This window comes from Phyllopteryx taeniolatus, chromosome 1 (genome assembly GCF_024500385.1).
Source record: "Phyllopteryx taeniolatus isolate TA_2022b chromosome 1, UOR_Ptae_1.2, whole genome shotgun sequence".
NCBI classification, from domain to species: Eukaryota; Metazoa; Chordata; class Actinopteri; order Syngnathiformes; family Syngnathidae; genus Phyllopteryx; species Phyllopteryx taeniolatus.
This window is the reverse complement of record NC_084502.1, coordinates 26018691-26044776: the sequence shown is the minus strand read 5'-3', so window position 1 is coordinate 26044776 and position 26086 is coordinate 26018691. Positions and strand designations below refer to the sequence as shown.

The window sequence follows — 26086 nt, the reverse complement described above, 5'->3', positions numbered from 1 at the left end:
CATTTGTTAACTGTGCAATCATCGGGGAGGTGGGATGGTAATGTGAGTAGTGTTTGATTAGAAACCTCCAGGGAGATGGGCCAACAATAGCAAACATTTTGAGCAACCGCACCGCACCACCCCACCGCAACCCAACCCAACCCAACCCCACCACCACACCCCACGACACATCGCTCACAGCTCAAGACATATAAACACATCCTAGGTCTTCCTTTGCGTTAATGCCTGCAGTATTGTAATAGATTGCATCGTGTTTTACCTGGTCACTGTTTTGTAACGTACATTGACTTGTGTTGTTACTCCAAAGAATGGTAAAGGGTAGAGTAGTTTTACTCTAAAAGAACCAACAACTATTCCTCTCAACAACCAGTTGAAACAATAAGCACCTTTTAAACATACTGACCAGCAGTGCAACACATTCAGGGTCTATTGAAAAAAAGAAAAAATAAATCTGAATCCGACAACTTAAAAAGACCAGCAAAGATAATAAAACTTACAAGTTACCATGCAATATCAACTGTCAAGAGGACTACACAGCCCTCTCGGTCCTTAACACCTTACCTCGATGTTGAGTGTCTCCGGGAGTTTTCCCGTCGTCTCAACAGAGCCTCTGCCACAAAGCCCAGCAGAGCACAGAGAGTAGCTGTCACCAGATCCACAGCGTCACCGCTTCTCTCCGCTCAGCGCTACACCTGTCACTCTACCTGCCCCTCTCACTTTACGCAAAGGGCTCATCAATAACCTAATGGGCCAGCCTTGTGGTAAGCGATGATGTCACCAGTGGCCTTTGCTCCGCAACCACTGGCCCACTTGCCAGGTTATTTAAAGCAGAAAGACCCAGGTGCTTCCCTCACTGTGAGACTGATAATAATGTAGACCTCAGTACAGTGCAAATAAGAGAACAGTTACTCATCACATACTGAATCTCAAAGTCCATCAGCTGTACTATAGATCCAAAGAAGGGAAATTGTGACAGGCAAAACCATCATTTGGTTGCCTTCTTCACACAAAACACGTGACTGCAGCTCTTTCCATCTGATAGTTCACCTGATCACCCGGATGAGCTTAGCATTCCCTGTTTCTATAGCACCCAGAGTAAATATTTTTTTGTAACTGTTTATTGTGCAGGCTAACATTGTGTGCGTATGCATGTATGTATGTGCGCGCACAGTCCCAAGGATAAGGCTAGGTTAATTTTTAAAATCCTCCCTCCCACATGACTGATTGTACACACACAAGCATGCATGCACGCACACACACACACACACACGCACACACACACACACCTCATCCAGGAGACAGTCTTAAGCCAAAGCATACTTTCACTATCTCTAACTGACATCAGCTCAAAACAACTTAATGGTCATAGAATACTTTACAGTACATAGCCTTGCTCTTTATGTCTTGAATGATTGGTTTTCTGCTAAAAAAACAAAAACAAACAAACAAACAAAAAAAAAGGACCCACATCATTCATATGGGTGAAGCAACCATATGATTCGTCAGTCTTTATAACTAAATACCTCTTTAGGCAAAAGAGATTCTCACTGATACTATGTTGTCTTTGTTTAATAATAATACTCCCTGAGTGAAAAATCACTTGACCAAGGAAATTCTTATCAAAACTCAGTAGCGTTGATCCTGATTTTACCTGTGTTGGCTCTTTAAGCACACATTTGCGTGATCTCTGGCCAGATTAATTACAGTAATTGAGTTCATACCAATCACAGTAAGCACAATGTGTCAACTCCGAGACTTGCCTCAGTAATGAGCGTCTTCATTAGCCTCGTGAGCCATGCCAACACAATAACATCTTTGTGGCCACTCTTACGCAAGTCCAATATCCCAACTGATGAGGCACAAGGGGAAATGGCAACTAGTGACAAATGTATCCCAATCAGTCAGGACAGTCTACTTCTTTTTTGTTATTCACCAGGTCCAAAAAAAATATTACTAATACATGACAGCATTGGTCCTTGCTTGGCTACTTCAGATGTACTCCGATTAATCCCTTAACTACACTGAACAAAAGTAGAAATTAGACTCTTTTTTTTCCTTCTCCCATTTTTTTCATGATGTCAAATATCTAAAGCTGACTCCAAGAACTGGCATCTTCTCAGCTTCCAGGAATTCTTTACAGATCCTTGCAAGATGGGGTTGTGCATTATCATGCTGCAACATTAGTTGATGGTCGTGGATAAATGGCCCAACTGAGCAACTCTATGCAAAGGAGACGTTGCACTGTGGGCAAATGGTGTTCACACCAAATACTGACAGTTTTTCTGACCCCACTGGACCCTCCTAATATAGTAAAATGCATATGTTAGAGTGGTCTTTTATTGTGGGCAGCCTAAGCTCCACCTGTGCAATAAATGTGTTGCAGTGCATGGGGCAGATGGGGCACCGGATACTGACTGTTTTTCTGACCCCCCTCCAATACAGTATAACTGCACATTTTATAGTTGCCTATTATTGTGGGCAGCCTAAGGCATTCCTGTGCAATAATCATGATGTCTAATCAGCATCCTGAAACGCGACACCTATGAAGTGCATGGATGATCTCGGCAAAGGAGAAGTGCTCACTTACACAGATTCAGATATATTCGTGAATAATATTTGAGAGAAATGCGGCTTTTGTGCACATAGATCTTAGATTTTTGAGTTCAGCTCATGAAAAATTGGAGACAAAACAAGTGATGCATTTATATTTTTGTTCAGTATACGATCTTGTCTTTGACAAATAGCAATAATTAACAGTGCTTCTTGTAAAACAGCTTTACATACATGGAAAAGTAATTAACTAATTCATCAAGTTAAGTTTGAGCCCTTAGCCCTCAATCCTTATTCTCCATCATATCAAGACATCCACAAAGCCATGGTTGTCTGAGTTTGGTGTGGAAGAATATGAGAGTCCAGACCACAACCCCAAATGCTTTTGGAATGAACTAGAACAGAGACTGTAACCATAAAAAAATATAATTTAACAAATCATCTTTCAGATAAAGTAACAATCTACTATTTATATGCGATATATAGAAACACTCCGAGATGTTGTAGAAAGTCTCCCCAGAGGGATTTTCATCACGCTTCAGTTCACTTCCTTTAAGTAACCCTAATTTTGTCCATATACTGTAGTGTTTTTTTTAAAATTTAATTTAATTTTAAATTTGCAATACTGTCTTTACCTCCTTCTTCCTGCTGTTGCCCTCCACGTGGCGCAGGTTGCTTTTCACTTTCAGAAACTCTGCAGAAGAGGCCTCCTGAGGGGGTTTCGGTGCTGGATAGTCCGGGGGCGGCGGGGGGAGTGGTGGAGACTTTGGGGGAGGAGGGGGTGGATAAGTGGGTGGTGGCGGTAGTATCGAAACAGAGTCATGACTCTTCTTGGGCCTGTCTGGGTCGATGTCTGGGTTTAGCATGTCCATGTATGCTTGCATGTCAGAGATGACTGTCTCTGATGCACCTAAAACAAAGATAAGAGTAAGACAACTCCATTCATGGAAATCAGAGAAAGACACTCCTAATTTCACCTCTCATGAAACCTCAGTCTACTGTTTGGCCACTAGAGAGCAGCACCAGGATCGTGCCTTTCAATTTGGATCAACTAAGGCAAAGTACTTAAATTAAATACAGGCACATAAACAACAGTCTGCAATTAAGATCAGATTTTCCGAGTATTAATATTGTATGCAGTGTTGGGAAGTTACCCTGTTGAAAATGTAATAGCAGTCTAACTATTCCAATTACTTTCTTGAAGTAATATAATTAATTACATTTTGATTACTTTTCCTAATTTTGAATGAATACATCAATAGGACCATTGGATGATTCCTTTAAAAAAGTGGACTAAAACAATAGATCATTTTGGAATCAACCACGTACTTGTTCTTTACACAAATAATAAACTGATAACAAAACATTTCTTCATGTTTTGTTATCAGTTTATGCATGATGAAATGTAAATACGTTATAAACAAATGTTTGTTGCATTATATGTGTACAGCATGTGGACAACCACCATATCATGCCATACCATGTTGACCTAATGACAAATGTCCACATGACAACCCAGATATGTAAATGTCCCACAATAAAAGTCCAAAATTATAAAGATGAAACTGTTTAAAAGTCAATGTTCTTTTATGTGTTCAAAAGTGTAACTATGAATCGAATTTTATAAAACTCTCCGACAAACTAATAGATTACACCACAAGGTGGCGCCTCAAGGTCATATTTGGAAATAAATGTCATGTTTGAGAAAACAGCAGAATGGCACATGACCAGAAAGACCCAATCACAAACATCGGCTTTAGAAGGAGGAAGTGATATGAAAAAAAAAAATTCTGTGATTTTGTAGCAATTTTTCAAACTAATATTGTATTCATTGGAATTTCCCTAATCGGCTCTAATTTAATGACACATTTTCTCCCAAGAATATAATGGATTACAATTACATACATTTTGTAATTAAATTACATAATCTAGTTACATGTAATTAGTTACTTCCTACTACTGACTGTATGTCATATTATTCTACCATTACTGAATAGAGTTTAACTTTGAATCAAGTTCGATTCACCTTAGGCAACCTTTGAAAGTAGTTGGAGATGGAATGTAAGAAGATTATAATTTGTATTAGTATAATAGTCGACCTGTGTGCGGGACTGTGTTCAGCGGGCCACGAGACAATGTTAAGCTGCTCCTTTTCTCCCCGGTGCTGGACTGGCTGGAGTTGGCCGAATCGTAGTTAGACAAAGAGCTGGCCGGTGAACTAATGTCGAAGTGGGCCGCTTGGCTGGCAGGAGGCATGGTGGTGTTTGGCGACGAAAGGCCCGAATCTTGTTGCTTGTTTTCAGCTTCCTTGTACTCGAGGTCCAGTGAGGGGTCCCGAGACAAAACTCGATGCTCCACACTCTGTTTAAGGATGCAAATCATGTAGGCAAAAAATATTTTTCTGTCTTGACTGTAGACAAATGACAATTCAACACATAGACCTCATGTCCAGAGGTTTTTATGATTGACTGATTCAGTTGTACATATGCATAAAATGCCTGATTCCTAAATGGTAAATGCCATATTTTAGTGAATCATTTTCATTTAAAGCTGAAAGTCTCCCCTCTAATCAAATCTTGATTGTTTTATTTCAAAAACAAGAAAATCATTAAATGTCCAAATACTTCTGGACCTCATGCTTTGAATTATACAATGGTATTCAAATGATTTCTTTCATTTTAAAAAATATTCCACAACCACAATGTGAATTTAATTACTCCACACTAATAAAACAGCTCACAGCTGATCAGAGAGGCTCTGGGGCCCTCAGTTTTTCCCACATCACACACGGTCTTGGCTGAAGGTCCCCAATGGGAGCGACTACAAGAGGGTGAACATGTTTCCTAGACCTGATTGCAGAAGAGTGATTATTCTACTGGTCACTTGGGGGTTTCAGTGCTCAAGTGTTGATATTTGCACTGTGCTGATGCGTGTTTTGTAATGCTACATTTTGACACTGGTGGACATATTCTATCAGACTTGAACTATTTGTGGTGATTTGTAACATATTGGTTGTGGCAACTGCAGGCCTAAAGCAAATACGACAAAACCTAATTTAATGCAAAATTGAATAAAATGGAATTTCTGTGCTTTTCATAGCACAAATGAGACTATAGAAATGACATAAATGAATATTCCCTTGTTGCAACCTATACGAGCAGAGCTCCCATTGGCCCAATTAGTGTTGACAATGCACAAACACTTTATGAATACAGGCTTGATGGTGGGAATGCTAAGCCTGGTGTTGTTTCAAGAATAAATCCAATTTACTGTGGCGTATGACATGTCAGGACCTAAAGGCTACTGAATATGGCATTTGGATCATTAAATCCTCACTGTATCATGCTAAGGTTAAAAGAAAGTTTTCAACATTTTTGTATGTAGCTGTATTTGTATGTATGTGCATAGCATTTGTATATATACGTGTGTAGCATATATAAATGTATTAATATGCAGTTAGATCCTATTTTTAACAGTCCTAAAGTTGCACAGCTTAGTACTAGAAGTGAGGATGTACAGTGGGTATGGAAAGTATTCAGACCTCCTTGAATTTTTCACTCTTTGTTATATTGCAGCCATTTGCTAAAATCCATCCATCCATCCATTTTCTGAGCCGCTTCTCCTCACTAGGGTCGCGGGCGTGCTGGAGCCTATCCCAGCTGTCATCGCGCAGGAGGCAGGGTCCACCCTGGACTGGTTGCCAGCCAAATCGCAGGGCACATAGAAACAAACAACCATTCGCACTCACAATCATGCCTACGGGCAATTTAGGGTCTCCAATTAATGCATGTTTTTGGGATGTGGGAGGAAACCGGAGTGCCCGGAGAAAACCCACGCAGGCACGGGGAGAACATGCAAACTCCACACATTAATGTTCCTCATTAATGTACACAGAGCACCCTATATTGACATAAAAAAAATTATTGTTGAAATCTTTGCAGATTTATTAAAAAAGAAAAACTGAAATATCACACAGCCATAAGTATTCAGACCCTTTGCTCAGTATTTAGTAGAAGCACCCTTTTGACCTCATACAGCCATGAGTCTTTTTGGGAATGATGCAACAAGTTTTTCACACCTGGATTTGGGGATCCTCTCCAGTTTGTCAGGTTTGATGTTGAACGTTGGTGGACAGCCATTTTCAGGTCTCTCCAGAGATGCTCAATTGGGTTTAAGTCACAACTCTGGCTAGGCCATTCAGGAACAGTCACAGTCTGAAGCCACTTCTTCGTTATTTTAGCTGTGTGCTTAGGGTCATTGTCTTGTTGGAAGGTGAACATTTGGCCCAGTCCTGAGCACTCTGGAGAAGGCTTACGTCCAGGATATCCCTGTACTTTGCTGCATTCATCTTTTCTTCGGTTGCAACTCGTCTCGCTGTCCCTGCAGCTGAAAAACACAGCCACAGCATGATTCTGCCACCACCATGCTTCACTGTTGGGACTGTATTGGACATGTGATGAGCAGTGCCTGGTTTTCTCCCCACATACCTCTTAGAATTAAGGCCAAAAAGTTCCATCTTGGTCTCATCAGACCAGAGAATCTTATTTCTTACCATCTTGGAGTCCTACAGGTGTTTTTTAGCTAACTCCATGCGGGCTTTCATGAGTCTTGTGCTGAGGAGAAGCTTCTGTCTGGCCACTCTGCCATAAAGCCCCGACTGGTGGAGGGCTGCAGTGATGGTTGACTTTCTAGAACTTTCTCCCATCTCCCGACTGCATCTCTGGAGCTCAACCACAGTGATCTTTGGGTTCTTCTTTACCTCTCTCACCAAGGCTCTTCTCCCCCGATTGGTCAGTTTGGCCAGACGGCCAGCTCTAGGAAGGGTTCTGGTTGTCCCAAATGTTGTCCATTTTAAGGTTATGGAGGCCACTGTGCTCTGAGGAACCTTAAGTGCAGCAGAAATGTTTTTGTAACCTTGGCCATTACTGTGCCTTGCCACAATTCTGTCTCTGAGTTTTTTCAGGCAGTTCCTTTGACCTCATGATTGTCCTTTGCTCTGACATGCACTGTGAGCTGCAAGGTCTTATACAGACAGGGGTGTGGCTTTCCTAATCAAGTCCCATCAGTATAATCAAACATAGCTGGACTCCAATGAAGGTGTAGAACCATCGCAAGGATGATTAGAAGAAATGGACAGCACCCGAGTTAAATATAGGAGTGTCACAGCAAAGAATACTTGGCTGTGTGATATTTCAGTTTTTCTTTTTTAATAAATCTGTAAAACTTTCAACAACTCTGTTTTTTTCCTGTCATTATGGGGTGCTGTGTGAACATTAATGAGGAAAAAAATGAACTTAAATGATTTTAACAAATGGCTGCAATGTAACAAAGAGTGAAAAATTTAACGGGGTCTGAATACTTTCCGTACCCACTGTCGGCTTAGGCCATAGGCTTCAGATAATACCGTATGTGCACATCAAATAAGTAGACTTTTAGCTTTAACATAGAGCCCCTATCTACAGTAATACAGTATGAATATTGGTTATCTATCCTGAACTTTGTCCTTAGGCCATCTTGAATCAGATAGTACTTAAAATAGATAGCATTCCTCCTTGCATATAGGATGTATTATCCTGGGGTGGGGGGTGAAATCCACATAGCTTTAACTTTTCTGTGATAATAATACGATATGTAAACTATATAAAACATCATCAAATATATACAAATGATTAACTGTTTATATAACATATCATTCAAAGCAGCAGGTTAAATCACACAGGATATTTTCCATTCTTTGATCCCAAAGTCACAAAAAGGTTAGTCCTCACCATGTTTTCGACAGTCCGCAAATACTTGGCACACTGGAAGTGTCCGTTGTATTCAGCCAGGTCAGCTCCTGTGAAACCATCCTGGTCCCTGATGCCCAGATCCACCCCATTGACTACCAGAATCTGACAGCACTGAGGAGGGATAAAAAGCGTCCAACATATGAGGTTAACCTGCCCTCAGCAATCCTTCATCAATCCACTGAAGTGTGACATTCCAATTACACATCATCAGTGTGAGCAGTTTTATTACAGCAAGACAGTATTTCTTTTACATTGTATGCTAAAAAATATTTACTGAAACATTTGTTGCCTCTAAAGTTAATAAAGATTGTCAAACGGCAACAGTTTGACACTGGAATTTATTAATTAAAATGTCCATGATTTTCCATTGAAATTGTTTCTAAATACAATCAAATTGGATTACAACATTCAAGAACTGACCGTGCTCAACCTCAGAGGTTTCACTGTTTAAAAAATAAATATAAAATAAATACAAAATAAATAAATACAAAATAAAAAAAAGTTAAATACATCATGCAAGTGATAATACAGCTAACTGACCAGACATGGGGATACCAAGTAGGAAGTTCCCAAGTATTAGTCAAAGAAGGAGGTAATGCGTGAAAAAGCAAAGTGAAATGGAGTGATCACCAGAAATCTGGCCTTGTTTTTAGCTCTTTTTAAATCATACAGTAATTGTGAAGGAAGGACGTAAGTCTTTATTTCCACACCATTTTATTGCATGAGGAAAAGTAACACAGAACTGCTCACCTCAAGTTCACCGGTCTCTGCAGCGTCATGAAGAGGCGTCCCTCCCCAGTTGTCGGTGACTATCTCACCACCGTGCAGCAGTAACCAGCTGAGAACCTTTGCATGACCGCGACTGGCTGCAAAGTGCATAGCTGTGGCTCCGTCGCCGTCCTTGTCCATCAGGCTAATCTCTGTGAAACTCATCTGTAGAAACACTTGTAGTCATGTTTTCAAAATGTCAACAATTTTAAGTTGCTTAAGAAAGAGACATGAAGCTCCTGACTAGATTTTCTCATAGAACTATGAGTGAAATTGAGATGTGGATTTAGCAATACATTGCGCTCCAAATGATTATGCAAACGATATTTTTCTCAAATGTTCCTAACTAGTCAACGCAAATGACAATCAGCATAATTTTCAAGTTATCCACTGTGAGAACATAACTGGAATGTTTTTGAACAAACCTCCCAATGATAAAAAAAAAAAAAACCCTCCCAATAATAAACAAATAAAATGCACTGTTCCAAATTATTACATACAAGAGTTTCAACACATTTGAGCCATATTTAATGAAATTTTAAGCTAGCTCAAACAAAAATCGTTACAATTTAACATAAGAACCCTTATTTGATAGCAGCTTCACAATTCTGACATCCATTAAGCTTGTCAGTGTCTGCTTTAATTTCTTTGTCAGAATGGCCTCCCAGAGCTGCTGTTTGGATGTCAAATGGCTCCCATTCTCATAAAGCTTTTGCTTGAGGATGCCTCAAAGGTTCTCAAAAGGGTTGAGGTCAGGGGAGGATGTCGGCCACACTATGAGTTTGTCTCCTTTATGCCATAGCAACGAATGAAGCAGAGGGATTTCTAGCAGCATGAGATTGTTCACTGTTGAGTGCCGTGTAACCGTGGATGGTCCAGACGGATGGAGTTGTGGATGGTCACTATGTCCCAACGAGGCTGCGACATCCAGGGTTCCTACACAATTGAGATTTTAAAATTCCATACTTTTTCCAGACCCTAATATCCAGACTTCTCAGTAAAACATTCAAATAATCTGTGACATTTGAGTAAATAGATGTGGATCATTCTGATTCTTCATATGCCATTATCTCGCCAAATAATAAACCGACGTGTAGCGGAGGATGGTTGCCTCCACTAAACCATTAATCCCTGATAATTGTACACCTCAAAGGGCATTAACCCGCTTATACCATGGTTACTTGTCAATGAAAATAATTAATGAAACTACCAATTCATAATTGTAGTCAAAATACAACCCCAATTGAAATGAAGTTGGGATGTTGTGTTCAACATAAATAAAAACAGAATACAATGATTTCGCAAATCATGTTCAACCTATATTTAATTGAATACACTACAAATGAGCATCTTTTTTGCCACCTGTCCCAGCTTTTTTGGAACGTGTTGCAGCCATAAAATTCTAAGTAAATGATTATTTTAATAAAGTTCATCAGTTTGAACATTAAATATCTTGTCTTTGTAGTGTATTCAATTAAATATAGGTTGAACAAGATTTGCAAATTATTGTATTCTGTTTTTATTAATGTTTAACACAACGTCCCAACTTCATTGGAATTGGGGTTGTAGAAAGATTTACTTCAACAATTTATTTTCCTTTGCAACACCTGAAGACTTGACTCTGAAGAATCATTCCAAACTCATAACTTTCTAAAGGAATGTAAAGGCTATTTAGTATTCCAGCAAAAATATTTTCTAGTTTGACAGTGTTAAATAACAACCATAGGTATGATGATAAAATCAGTTTGTATTATTACACATAAATTTGGTATATTATGTGTGACGTGGCGGTAAGGTGGGCGACTGGTTAGCACGTCTGCCTCACAGTTCTGAGGACCCGGGTTCAAATCCAGCCTTGCCTGTGTGGAGTTTGCAGGTTCTCCCCTCCCTGCGTAGGTTTTCGCCAGGTACTCCGGTTTCCTCCCATATCTCAAAACATGCATGCTAGGTTAATTGAAGACTCTAAATTGCCCATTGGTGTGAGTGTGAATGGTTGTTTGTCTGTATGTTCCCTGCGATTGCCTGGTGACCAGTTCAGGGTGCGCCCCGCCTCTCGCCCGAAGATGGCTGGGATAGGCGCCATCACGCCTGTGACCTTAGTGAGGATAAACAGTACAGAAAAGGGATATATGAAGCTCTCTGGCTGGCAATGCTGTACTGTCTGTTGGTCATCGTTGACTGGACGGTGGCATGAAATTGTCGCAAGGTATCATTCAAAACATCAACATTGTCTCTTGAAACGTTGGGAGGAATTTTCTCAGCCAATCAGAATCGATTATACACCAAGACCATACTATAATACTGTGTGATCTCAGGCAAACATTGTAGATGTGCTTCGAAACGCCTACAGAAGAAAAGAAAGAAAAAAACACACGCACGGATCGATCTATATATATATATATCCATCCATCCATTTTCTGAGCCGCTACTCCTCACTAGGGTCGCGGGTGTGCTGGAGCCTATTCCAGCTGTCATCGGGCAGGAGGCGGGGTACACCCTGAACTGGTTGCCAGCCAATCGCAGGGCACAAATAAACAAACTCACATTCACACCTACAGGCAATTTAGAGTCGTCAATGAACCTAGCATGCATGTTTTTGGGATGTGGGAGGAAACGGGAGTGCCTGGAGAAAACCCACGCAGGCACGGGGAGAACATGCAAACTCCACACAGGCGGGGCTGGGGATTGAACCCCGGTCCTCAGAACTGTGAGGCAGATGCTCTAACCAGTCGGCTGGTCAGTATATATATATTTTAGATATTCATAATTTGTTGTTTTAGAAAATAGAGATGTTGTAACATTTTTGGAAACACTTTTCCATACCATAGTTTCCATTCTCCATACTTTTCCAGACCTGGAAATTTATGAAATCAAATTCCATACTTTCCATACTAATCATGCTATCTGTAACAAAATTATCTTCATGCATGACAATGTACCATCTCATACTGCAAGGGATACCTCTGCGTCATTGGCTGTAATATGCATAAAAGGAGAGAAACTCAAGGTGTGGGCCTCTCCTTCCCTGACTTTAACCCTGTTGAGAAGCTTTTGAGCATCCTCAAGCAAAATATTTATGAGGGTGGAAAGTAGTTCACATCCAAGTAGCAGCTTTGGGAGGTTATTCTAACATCTGCAAAGAAATTCAAGCAGAAAAAAAATAAAAAATAAATCAGGCGTCCTCTGTTAAAATATCTTTTTTTCTTCTCTGAGCCGCTTCTCCTCACTAGGGTCGCGGGCGTGCTGGAGCCTATCCCAACTATCATCGGGCAGGAGGCGGGGTACACCCTGAACTGGTCGCCGGCCAATCGCAGGGCACATACAAACAAACAACCATTTGCACTCACATTCACACCTACGGGCAATTTATAGTTGGCAATTAACCTATCATGCATGTTTTTGGGATGTGGGAGGAAACCGGAGTGCCCGGAGAAAACTCACGCAGGCACAGGGAGAACATGCAAACGCTCTAACCACTTTGATTGAAATAGCTTTTGATTTCAGTAAATGCTGCAAATTCAACAGATGATTCTTTTCAGCTCTTCAAAACCTATAAAAAAAGTTTTGAAACTCTGTTGTATGTAATAATTTGGAGCAGTGCATTTAATTTTCTTTTTTTTTTTAAACTGATGCTATCATTGGGAGGTTTGTTCAAAACCATTCCAATTATGCTCTAACACGTGATAACTTGAAAATTATGCCGACTTTCACTTGCATTGACGAGTTAGGAAAATCAGAGAAAAATATCATTTGCATCATAATTTGTCACGCAGAGTACAGTATATAAATATCTTGGTTTGTTTACAAGATAATTCTATCCTTGCATACCAGCCAGACAATGACAGTATTGTGGCCCATTTGAGAAGCAGCATGCAGGGGTGTCATCCCATCATTGGCCCTGATGAGTGGATCAGCTCCACAGTCCTTGACCAGGTACTGGATGACCTCCAAATGGCCCTCCTGGCAAGCCAGGTACAGTGGTGTGGCACCATTTTTAGTTTGGGAGTTGATAAAACTGTCGTGGGAACAGAGAAAGAGGAAGTTAAATAAAGATTTATGCAGGCCAGATAGTAAAGCTTGCGGATATAAAGTATGTTGCAGCCTGTTCTCTTTTTCGTTGGACAGAAACAAAGGTTATTTTAATACAGGCTTAACTGTTTCATTAAGCTATTTAACCTATTTGACCACACACTTTAATAAAGTAGATCTGCCATTCTACTAAGGGAACCGGACTGGTGGGCAGCTTCAACAGTGATTGTCTTTCTGACCCAGTTTTAACAATAAGAGGTTTGTACTATTTCTTTTCAGACACATCATAATAATGCAAGTCATGTAAAGTCAAGTACTTTTGCACCACCACATAGTGGTTCGTTATCACTAGGGTCCCTTATACGTTTGTCAAAATGCTAAAGCTTCCTATTGATCACGGTCTAATGTTGCCATCATTGTAAACACAAAGTACTCAATGGTTTTGTTTGATTTGAGACAACACCCAGCTCACCCAACAACGAATGTGCATATAATGCACAACGTGAGGATGTCATTTTACCTCCAGGCATATGGCAGCTTTTGATATCTTATGTCAGCAATCATCTTAAGGCCTACCAAGCATCAGTGAAGGGTTTGGTATTCAAATGACAATGCAAAACTTTTCAACAGAGCCTCTGAAAACAAACAGCTGGAAACTTGTGTGAGTGCGTAGAACACTTGAGTTGCTGAAGTCATCAATGTTGAACTGATACCACATTAATTTGATGAGATTTTACAGTGACCCTCTTGAGATACATAGTCATAATCACCCAACATGAGTGAACTTTTCATACATCCACAATTCTACATTTAAACATTTTCAAACTGATGCCTTCACTGCACTCACCAATAAAGTGTGAGCTTCTTATGTCAGGGAAATGGGCCAATGGCCAAATCTACAGTATTTTGAAGCAGCTATCAGTGATGCTTCAAGTCCTGCCCCTAGCCAGCCATTCCAGGAAAAATCCCATACCATTTATCTATCTCTCCTTGTCCCGCACTGAGAGGTCAGGGAGTGACCAGGAACTTCCCCACTAAATCCTATAAAGTTGTGCTTTATCTGGAGACTGACAAATGAGCAATGAGTCTCCTAAGAAGATTACCACTCCAGTGGCTTTGCCAGACTGGCTTTGTGCTTAATGAAGGTTTACCACTGGTGACGGTGGCCCGAGTATATGATAACTAGCTGCAGACAAGGTGAAAAAAAATGAAATCCTGTCGAGACAAACCTGACCCAGCCAAGCTTTCTCTTTAGAGGATATAATGCACCACTGCCTAAAGACACTGCATTAAAGCTACATATGGATAAGCGTACAAATCTGTATCTGTAAATTATTATGAAAGGGATTTACATAGTGAGTATGATTGGAAATATTCTAATAAGACATTGGCTACCTTTTACTCAATATTGCAATGATTTTAACGCTCACCACCAAGGAAGTGCTTTTGAGCAGGTGTGGATTTCAAAGTGCTGAGGAAGAAGCTAGCCTTGTGTGACGACAGCCCACAAGGGCAACCCAAAAGGGAAAAAGACACTCTGAAGCAGATATGTCAACACTGAAGTGGTACTGAGTAATTTATCTTGGTGATTTTCTTAGAAACCGATGTCGTACTAATGCTCTTTGCTTACTGAACGGCTTTAGCTGTCTAAATAGTAGAGCATGTTGTTGGAAAACAACATCAAATGCTGTAGTTAACGTATTTAATAAGAGCAAATACATTTGACTTGTATTGCATATCCGAACATGGAAATTACGCAATTTATGTAGGTAAAGCTCTACCTTTGGAGACTTTCTACATTGTGCCTCAACCCAAGACAGATTACACTACCTATCGCTTTTGTGCACAAAGGCTATCAGTAGCCTCACAGCCTGTGAGCCTGCTGGCTTTAATTCATGAGGGTTGAAAGGTGAACAAGACACCAATTGAATTCGGTGTCACATCTGTTCTACCCCAGGGCTACAAAAAGACTGACTGATTAATTTGAAGTCTACTTTGTAATCATTTGAGTGTTATACATACAGTAGATACAAGTAGATACTAGCATCTGCTCCAAAAGCTACATGAGCTACAAAATGTCACTATGAAACTCACTCTTCCGCTCTTCACTAATTTAAAATTTTCAGTGTAGGACCAGACGTCCAAACGAACATATCAAGGAATTATTGTATAAATTATATCTGGAATCTTATTCTTCCACTTTCTGTCAAAATACCTCAGAGCAATAGTGCTGTGAAAGCCTGTTCGATTGACAAACAGAATTCCCTCACCAAAACGCATGACATTTGACGTTGAGTGTTGTAAACCTTGTACACATGCTACAACTATAATGGATGTGCAGCCTGGGTCATAAACTGGAACATCACTTTGTCACACGCAGACTTATGTCAACAGTTAAAACTTAGCTAGGTGGGAAACAAATCGTGCGGCAGATTTGTGGCCCATTTCCTGGTTCACAGAGGACGACGCAAGGTAGGGTGGTTCCATTGTGATCCAAAAGGCAAAAAGAGAAAATAAGTTATTTGACTTGAGACTTTCTTTGCGTTGGTTTGTCCATCCGTTAGTAGACAGGATACTTTCTGGTTTATAGAAAAATACATCGAATGTGTGCTGGATTTGTGCTGGATTTGTGTTGGTTTGTTCTTTCCTTAGTTAGCGGCCTCCTTTCAAGTTCATAGAAAAAGAAATGTAATAAATAGTTTAATACCATGAGCGTAGATTCTGAGCCATGGAGAACAACTCAAATGGCAAAAAGTGAACATTTCTACCCGGATTTGCACCCAAATTTAACCATCACTTCACGTTGGTTGTGTATTTTCCCCCCCCAATGTAATTCCGCTAACAAACCATCCATCCAGCAATTGGCAGTCAAAACAATGCATCTTATCTTTGCACTTGGCTGGTAACAAAACTATTCCTGAAATGGTTAAAACTTTGTGCGCTCGCAACATACTACAAACACAGGTCAAACAATTCAGCAACGGGTGCTTAGCGTGCCTCAGTTCACTGAATTACATCAAACTTCCTTACTTACAGAATGGCTGTTGTCCCACTTGGGATATAAAAAGGGATGAGGTGTGTTGAGGAAGCAAAAAACAGCACTTAAAAAAGAAGAATGATTTTTACTTGCAGTCTTAGGTGCGGTTACCCTTGCAGGCAATCATTAAAATAGTGAGTAGGGAGGATTGTGCATTACTAAATTACTAACAGATGAGGCTATTTCCTTAAAGAGAACAAAAGCTTGAAATGACTAATAATAGATCAACATGATAATTTTGGCAGGCTGCAAAATTCTGGGATGAAGCAATGGTTTGTGTTTTTCTTCCCTTTACTTTAGATGGACCTACTTTATGATAATGTTGTCATCCATTGGGTTAAAGTGTGGAGTCTGACACGTTTGGTTGTTGGTATTGTGCTCAAAATATAAAGCAAGCCAATGATCATCTGGCTCTCTTTCAATGAAACTCAATGTCAAATTCTACCACGAGGAAACGAAACGGGAACTTTAACAAAAAGGTATGCACTATTAGCTCTACACAGCGATTTGTTATTCTGTCATTACGCTGCCAGGGACTAAACTGATGATGTAACGCAGGGGTCATGATATCCTTGCAATTTCTCAGCTAGAACCAACCTGACCCATCCAATTGCCTCTTAAAACTCATGGATACAAATTTGGTGCTTGTAATAAATCCTGAAACAAAAATGCTTATCTCTCTTCTGCAAAGTTCCATCGCAAACAATGCTATTGGCCAGTGGAGCTTTGGCTATTCAAACGTATTTGTTTTCCTCATTAGCTTATCGCTGGTTGGCGCTACTGTGTGTCACTGTGGAGATGGTGACAAACAGCAAGTGGGGGTGGGGGAGAAGAGTGAATGGGGCCCCGGCTATCAGGGAGCTATGTGTCCGTGGGGCTCATTAAGTTTTCAGCAGCTACGCACCTACCTAGCTGTGCCATTTGAAAATGGAACTGCTCCATTTTAAGCATGCACAACATACAATGCATAAGACATACAAAGCTGAATCAGTTCAAGAAAGTGTGCTGTGTCATCAAATTCCTATTTCTGTATATTGGTAGTAGCAACTCATCACTGATATGCACTCTCGGAGAAGTCAACAAAGCTTACATGCAGATTATGCAGCAGTTATTGCCATGCTTCCTTGATTGCTTTAAGATTCTGATTCGCACAGGTGTTTCATGAAACATTTAATGACCTCCTGATTCTAACTTCTAGTATGTCACTGACATTTACAATACCTTATCATAGATTCATACTCCAACACTGTATACCTCAAATCCACAGATAATTGCTAATGTATCAGTAGCCCTTTCTGTGCTATTTGTTCAGTCTTTGTATCAACAATGCAAATACAGGGGCTTTGTTTCTTTTCCAAATCACCTCTCTCTTGCCAAAATCAAAAGGCTCTGATCTTTTGTAATAAGCTGACTAAAATGGGCGTGTCTGTGTCACGACTCGAATCCTGCTGAACAGCAAATGACCTGACCACTGATTGGGGTAAGTTAACTATGTGAATTGTGATTTTTTTTCGGTGATTCGAACTCTCTGTGTGCTGAGTTTTGTTCGTTATAACGGACAACTCAGCCTCCCTAATGTGGCAGCCGTGTCCATGGCAATCATTCAGTTCTGTGTTATCTCTGGAAACCATGATCAGGTCTGACTATGCACTGATTAGGGACAGTAGTCATCAAGTGGCAATCGCTCAACGACGACACAGCCACGTTCTGATTTTAATTATACACAGTGCAGACTGATAAAGTAATTTAGATACAATGCACATACTGTACACTATATGGACAAATGTATTGGTCCATACAGACAAGGTTGGATTTGCCGCTGTAGAACTTCAACTTCAACTAGAACAGAAATTGTGAGCAAGGCCGTCTCATCTAAAATCTAGAACCTCACGTCAACTCTTAACATATTGTGCCTGTGAAAATATTTCTGGATATATTAGTTACATAAGCAGCACATGGAAGTTGCAGTGTTTTTACAGAAGTAAACCTCCGAGGCGGTATTATATCCCTTAACAAGATTTTAGTATTTAGATTGCAAAACTGGAATCTAAAAAGCAAAGTTCAGCTTGTGCCTGACCAGTGCCAGACTATAAAGTACATTTGACAGCGTGAGCCCCAGAGCTTATTCACTCTGGTGTTTTTGCAACAGCCCTGACTTGTTTACTAATTACAGCAGTCGAGTCTTAGCACAACACATAAGTTTAGCTTTGTCCTTGAGCATCGATGCAATGTAACCGTTACTACTTTAAAGACACTCTTTCGCTTTCTCCTTTGAGCGAGTTTTGTGAGGGTGTGAGTTTTTTCTTTTCTAATGAAGTCAACATATAGTGACTCCAGTCATGTGTGTAGCACAATTTTTTTCAATCTCAATTTTAAAATGCACCTCATTTTGAACCAATGACACGAGCAAATAATTGGTGCTGAATAGCGTTAACACACCATGCACTGATGGAGACAGCATCCACCCCATTGCAAATATTACTCTTCATTGGACCCTAAAGACCAGTGTTTCCCAATCTTTGTTGAGCCAAGGCACCAATTTTACATTTGAAAAATCTCACGGCACACCACCAAGCAAAAATGTCTCAAAAAGTATTTATACTGAAATAATGATGATCTTGACTCAGTTTACTCACGAATTTACTGACTCAGGATGAAATCTGGATCTCCTTAACTGAATACAAAGCTAATAGACGCGCAGGAAGCCATGACTCATTCTGTTCTCTGAATGGTAACAGTGGATACACAACTTTATTGCACCTTCTGCCATCTAATGAGGAGCATTTACTATAGTTGTTCTGCCAGTCACAGCTGGCATAGATAGATAAACAAAGACATATTACTAATTAATAATGAATTATGTGTGTTTTTTGGACATACTTGGAAAATTCGGATTCTGATAAATAATTTTCAGACTCCCATGCCACCATGGTTGAGAACCACTTCATAGCGTAACCTCTAAAGTGGAATGGCCCATACTTTTCAGGATAAATAAGCCTTTAAATTTACACAAAACTTTGGAACTTAAACCAGCATCATGAGGGAGAGCAACGTATTTCGTAGGTCCTCAGCATGCATACAAGACCGACATTTAGCGAATATCAACCTAACTTTGGCCATGTTTTCCTTTTTCAACCGTGTTTTGTTTTTCTTTGGCCTTTTTTAAACCACTTATTCCAAAGGTAGATAGCCCCAGGCTTGACCGCAACATATCTCTCAACAGAGAATATCCAGCGAGAATATAAAAATTTAATATGGGTATATGTTTCGGGTTTAAAGCAAGAAAAATGTGAGAAGAGTAGAATATACACAGGACATTACGTGACTTAAGTGGACTCATTCAAGCATCACCATACACACAGTCATATGTTATCAAAGTTAAGGCAGAGTGTTTTTTTTGTTGTTTTTTTGCATTTTATATATTTTACACTTGTATTATGTCTGAAGCAATAATGTTAAAAAGTGAGATACATGAGGCTTATCTGAGATGCAAAATCATCAATCATTTACAATGATTTCTTGTTTTATGTGTAGTGTAAATGTTAAGGGGCTTTCTCACCGCACTTGTTTTGTGCTGCATTCACCACGGAGTCAGAAGGCAGCCAGGCTCAAGCTTGCTATATTTATCGATTTGCTAAGCTACACATACTTGAAGAACGCTTCAAGATGTACCTCAGGCTTCTTCCAAGTTTCTCCATGCTTTTTTCCACTGTAGCCTACAACACCGAAGCAAACCCCTGCCCCCGTGCCGCCATCCGGCGCGATACGATGTTCTGTTGGTGTCGTAGCAGCACATAGACAATGGATGGGTTCGACGGCATACTACGCTTTACTATTTGCAGTGTCAAAAGTAAAGTGTCATTCAATACTTCAGTAAAAGTACTGAAAAAAAACTACTCTGGTAAAAGTGTTGGAGCCACTCCCTTAAGTAAACGTACAAAAGTACACACTTATAAAATGTACTTAAGTAAAAAAGAGCAAAAAGTCAATTATTTCCAGCTCAATATTAAAATACATAGGGTGATTTTTGTATCTCTCTAGATCTGGCCTGGCCAACCCGCGGCTCGCGAGCCTCATGCGGCTCTTTAACTAGTTTCATGCGGCTCTTCAGGAGCTGTCACATGACATGCGTCAAAAATGCTTGGCTGGCGCTGTCATTCACTCCCCCTACAGCTAGATGGCACACTGACCACGTAAGCCTGTTTGAGTGACGTCAAACGAGCGACGAGAGAATCGTTGGTGTGACATCATTTGTGTTGTAAACAATTTCCGTCAAGTTACCTCTTGAAATGGCAGGGAAAAAAAGCACAGCCAAACGAAAATATGAAGAAGAACACAGGACGTTTTTGCCAGAGTGGGAGAGATTATATTTTTTTGTTAAACGTAATGGCAAGCCGATCTGCCTTATATGTCACGCAGCATTAGCGCATTTCAAAGCTTCAAATCTTCAGCGTCACTTAAGCTCACTCCACCCTAACATCGAACAGGAATTTCCAAAAGGGACTGAACTTCGCAAGAACAAGTTGGTCGCTTTGAAAAGCACGGCAGAAAAGCAGGTGCAGTTTTGCAAAAAATTTACAAAACACTCGGGAGACCGTAACGCTTGCATCATATCAGCTGGCTTGGAAGCCAGACTGTTTGAAAGCCCCGCTCGTCACAGATGAGGCTGCGGCTGAGTTGGAGATGATCGACCTTTGTGAGGAGGATCAACTGAAAGCTGTTTTAAGGGAAGGGACCGTTGAGTTCTGGAAAAGTGTGCCAATTGAAAAATACCCCAACATCAAACGAGCTGCGCTTAAGATACTGTCCATGTTTGGGTCAACGTACGTCTGCGAGTCTGTGTTTTCTACCCTGAAACGTGAAATCAAAGCATCGATCTGTTCTGACTGACACTCATTTGAAAGAATTGCTTAGAGTGGCAACAACAGAATACAAGCCAGATTTGAAGAAGATTGTTCAAGATAAGGAATGCCAGAAGTCTCACTAAGCAGCATAGTAAGAGAAAGATGTTATTGAAAATTATTCTATTATTGTTTGTGGACTTGCTTGAACTGAGAGTTTGTGTGTGTGAGACAGTGTACACAATGTTAACTGTTGAAAATTACTGATATTATCATGTTGGTGTGGTTATTTTCATTAGATCTGGCTGAGCAGAGGTCTGTGTATGCGTGCATACATGATTAAAAGATGATGTTCATGTGTACCCGTGTATGTGGCTCTTTGCAGTAACACAGAAAAAAAAGTGGCTCTTAGTCTCTGACTAGTTGGCCACCCCTGCTCTAGATGATTGACCTGCAACAATGGACAAAACAAAAATGAAACAGGTTTAAATAAAAAATATTAGCATTTATTTTTATTATTGAAATAAAGTTATATACAACAGAATTAGTTATAAATAAAAAGCTAGATTTGTTTCAAACACATTTATTTTCCCACAGAATAATTTGTTTTTGCAATATTGTTAATGCTCAAACGTGACATAATTTACTGCCAGCGAGCCAGACTTTTAACATCCTAGCTTTCTTAAAACAAAAACAAACAAACAAAAAAAACGTACTAAGTTCAAGTAGTCTCGGCAGGTGCATTGACACATTCCTTTACAACTCAAACGTTCCTATTCCTAAATGCTCGTCATTGCCCCAAAATCCACCCTATATGGAAGGAACATTAATTTGCTATTCAGAGTTCTCGCCACCAGGTTCATTGGATATGTTTGGTTGAAGGATGCCTCTTTCATATGGAGGAGCGGGTTAGTGTTTATAAAGCAACGGTCTTGCAACATATGAGACACAATGGTTTTGAGCTGGCTTCTGGAAGAATAGGAAAGTACTGGTCCATCAATAAATTTTAAAAACTCTCTTTTCTCAGTTCAGTTATATATATATATATATATGGAACAAGTCTGCTGTTTTACCACCCCGCCGTCTTTTACGCGGTGTCGTCGCTAACCTTAGAAGTTTTTAAATGTAACGAGCTCAATTTTAAAATGTAAAGAGTAGAAAGTACAGATATTTGTGTTAAAAAGTAAGCAGTGAAAATAAAAAGCTGCCAGAAACATAAATACTCAAGTAAAGTACAGATACCTGAAAATCTACTTCAGTACAGTAACGAAGTACTTGGATTTTAGAGGTGCCACTTTATACTTACAGTGGGAGGAAAGAGGATGAGAACCCTTTGGAATTTCTTACATTTCTGCTGAATAACATGGTCGAAAATGTAGTCTGATCTTTATTCTAAATCACAACAATGAATATAGTCTGCTTAAACTATGACCACACAAACAATCACATGTTTTCATATTTCTATAGAGCATAACGTAAACATTCACAGGACAGGAACAAATTGATGAATAACAGACTTTTGCGTCAAACGTGCGTATGCACGATTTAAGCACAAATCTGTGCGTACGCACGGTTAGTGAATGAGGCCCAATATCCTCTTGCAAAACCCATCCTCTTCTGACCTTCAACTGTTGGACAAATGGCCTCAAGTTCTGCAAAATATCTTGATACACTTGTGAATTCATTGTTTACATTATTGATCGCAAGCCGTCCTGAGGCAGCAAAGCATGCCCATACCATGATGCTCCCTCCACCATACTTCACAGTTGGAATAAGGTTTTGATGTTGGTGTGCTGTGCCATTTTTCCTCCAGACATGGCATTGTGTGTTCCTCCCAAACTATTCAACTTTGCTTTCATCTGTCCACAAAATATTTTGCCAGTAGTGCTATGGAACATTCAGTTGCTCTTTAGCAAACTTCAAACATGCAGCAATGTTTTTTTTAAAGACAGTAACGCCTTCCTCCTTGGTGTTCTCCCATAAACCCCATTTTGGTTGAATGTTTTACGTAATGTAGATTTGTCAACAGAGATGTTGACACAGCTGACACTCTAGGGTTCTTTTTTACCTCATTGAGCATTTTGCGCTGCTGTCTTGTGGTCATTTTTATGGGATGGCCATTCCTTGTAAGAAAAGCAACAGTGCTAAACTTTCTTCATTTAGAGACAATGCGTCTCACCATTGACTGATGAACATCAAGACTTTTAGAGATACTTCTGTAACCTTTTCCAGCTTTATACAAGTGAACAATTCTTGATCGTAGGTCTTCTGCAAGCTCTTTTGAGGTAGGTGTGGTACACATCAGACAATGACTCTTGACAAGAGACAATCTTAAACTGATGTGTGATTTCTAGCGGCCAGAGCACCTTTAGCAGCTTCAGAGCAGCACCTCCAATCTTGACTTATTGATTGGACTCCAGGTTGTCTAACACCTGACTTATTACCTCTGATTACCGCCCCGTCCTGTGAATGTTGATGTTATTTTCACAGGGTTAGAAAGGGTTAAAAAGATGAAAACATATAATTGTTTGTGTGATATTTAAACAGACTGTTTGCTTATTCTTGTGATTTACATAAAGATCAGACCACATTTTAAGACCAAGTTATGCAGAAATTTAAGAATTTAAGAAAAGGGTTCACATACTTTGTTCCTCCCACTGTAGATATAGACCTGTTAGAGTAGTCTGAATATAATACTGTGCCTTTTGAATGAAGTGATAATTTCCAAATGCTATAAAGCCATTTGGATTCTTCTGAAAAAACAAAAAACAAAAACAAAAAAACCATTACCCGGATCTCCAAATGTGAACACTTTTGTCATGTTAAAACAATGCATCATCTCAGTCTGAAAATGCTCATTACACATAATAGATTTTCATTTTTAGATGTGGCTTTTATCTTCTTTTGGAAAAGCTGCTTAAGTGATTTGTAATCAAAAGAAATCCTGCATAAGAATTCCTGTAGGACATGAGACAGAAGAAGAAACTATCCAACAAAGTCACAATGACCACACCTGTTTTGATAAGACTCACAAGAGGACTTACCACCCCCTGCAGAGATACAACTGTCTTGTTGTTCTTACTTTGGGCTGTGCCCCAGTAACAGTCGGAGCGAGGACAGGTCTCCCTTGGCAGCAGCGTAGTGGACAGGTAGGGCGCCTGTGTCAGTGGCGGTCCCGGGGTCCACCTCCCCGCTCTTGAGGAGCCAGTCTGTGATCTCATGATGACTGAAGCGGGAGGCCAGGTGGAGAACGGTGGCGCCAGAACTGTCTTTGTCCTGGAACCGAAACACAGTGGCAGCACTAGTGTGTCCTCAACATTCCAAGCATCCAAATGTGCAATCACTGCAAAGAGGCCCCTTGAATAATGACAGTAAAATGACGACAAGTCAGAGACATTAATGCTAAAACTCCACCATGATAAGTCGTCATTCCCTTGAGGCAATCACAGAATAAAAATGTTTTGCTCGATGCACACACACTGTAAATGAAAATGCACTTCAGATAATGCAACAGGTGCAATATCTAAATACATCAGAACTACTATGTAGAAATTGATGCTTTGTCATAATGGGCTCTGCAAGAATGAGTATACTTTTAATATGAAGACAACATGAACACAACTAAAATGACTAAATTACACTTGGATGTAATTCACATCTGATTTACAAGCATGTTACCATTAATTATTATCCAACAATAATTAAATATTAAACTATACTGGTGGGTTTTGCCATTCCAACTATGTATATCACCGTGCATGGAAATGGAAATGTGCGGCTATGGAGGCTTTAAATGCTTTCAAAATATATATATATATATGAGAAAAGTCTGATGTTTCGTGGGTTTAAAAAAATAAAAATAAAATGTTAAAAATCAATGGATTAGAGGGTCAGTGGTGAGGCAGTCTACTTGTTGAGCCTATTTTGTTAGCTGGGGCAGAATACATGGGTAGGGTGGGATAAGATTCTAACTCCAATCAGTCCCCACTAAAGGTTGCCATGACGGCACTGCATTGAAAGTTGATGATCTCAGTATGGTTTTACGCAACGATCGTAAAGATGACAGAGGAGCCCTCATTGCTTCCAGTCGCCACCTACTCACCTCTGGCCGACATCCACCCTGGGTCAGCAGCCACTGTAAACACGCCAGGTTGCCGGTAGCTGCGGCATCGTGCGCCGGGCTCGCTCCGTTGTGGGCCAGACAGTGGCCCGGCAGCCCGGCCTCCTCCACCAGGAAGCGCAAGCAAGCCAGTTTGCCCGCCCGGGCCGCGTGGTGGACCGCGGAAGCCCCCAGTGCATCCTTCACGTCTCTGGCGAGCGCCTTTGACGCTAACTGCGCTTTGAGTGTTTGCACGTCTCCCTGTCTTGCGGCCAGCAGCGTCCGCTCCCCCTCGACCACCATGTCTGCTGCAAGCTGCACGACGACCACCGCCCCCCTCCTGACCCCTTCCTTCCTTCCTTCCTCCGTCACACTTGAGTACGACGGCTTACCGCGAGGACAACCTCGGCGTTTGCAAACCCTTCATCACATTTAGCATTCAATTTCTCTCTGGAGCCATTCAAGTCAGTCCACGATTAGAAGCGGTGGCAAATTACAAAGTGACCTGCTCTCTTGCGCGCGTCTTCCTGCAGGATGGGAGCGCACCTGTTGCGCACGATACTATTTGAATATCATTGATTCCTCCAGCCAGTTTGTTTTCCAACAACTAAGTCGTAGCATGTGCTTCAGAGAGTATTTTTCCTCTTCTGGCAGATGGCGACATGGGACTGAGAGCCTGGTAAATAATCCATCAGGGGGAGGATCGCTGAGCCTGTTATAGGTGGCTGCTTTCTGAAAATCGGCTCACAAGTTAAAGGGCCAGTGCGAACATTGTTGCGCTGAAAAGCCCTGCAAACTCAACTATATGCTCACAAACCAGCCTCGTGTTGTTACACCAAACTTTCGACTCGTTTGGAGAACAAACAATTTAAAAAAAATCATGTAACATTATATGCAATGTTGGGTAGATTGCTTTGGAAATGTAGTTGGTTACAATTACAAGTTACTCTGTTGAAATGTAATAGTAGTAGTG

The 26086-nt window shown here is 40.4% G+C and overlaps 1 protein-coding gene across 6 annotated transcripts in view; it reads right to left on the bottom strand.

The window, feature by feature from the left end:
• espn (espin) overlaps positions 1-25789 on the bottom strand; it is a 53543-nt gene extending 27754 nt beyond the window's left edge. For all 6 annotated transcript variants that reach the window (XM_061783544.1, XM_061783563.1, XM_061783571.1 and 3 more), the window contains exons 1-7: positions 25117-25789; positions 24097-24290; positions 12936-13122; positions 9090-9272; positions 8319-8450; positions 4650-4911; positions 3186-3460 (exon numbers count right to left, since the gene is read on the bottom strand). In XM_061783544.1, coding sequence (XP_061639528.1) covers positions 3186-3460; positions 4650-4911; positions 8319-8450; positions 9090-9272; positions 12936-13122; positions 24097-24290; positions 25117-25416 — 1533 coding nt within the window. In that variant the 5' untranslated portion in view covers positions 25417-25789. The remainder of the gene's footprint in view (positions 1-3185; positions 3461-4649; positions 4912-8318; positions 8451-9089; positions 9273-12935; positions 13123-24096; positions 24291-25116) is intronic.
• Between the last annotated feature and the right edge of the window lie 297 nt (positions 25790-26086).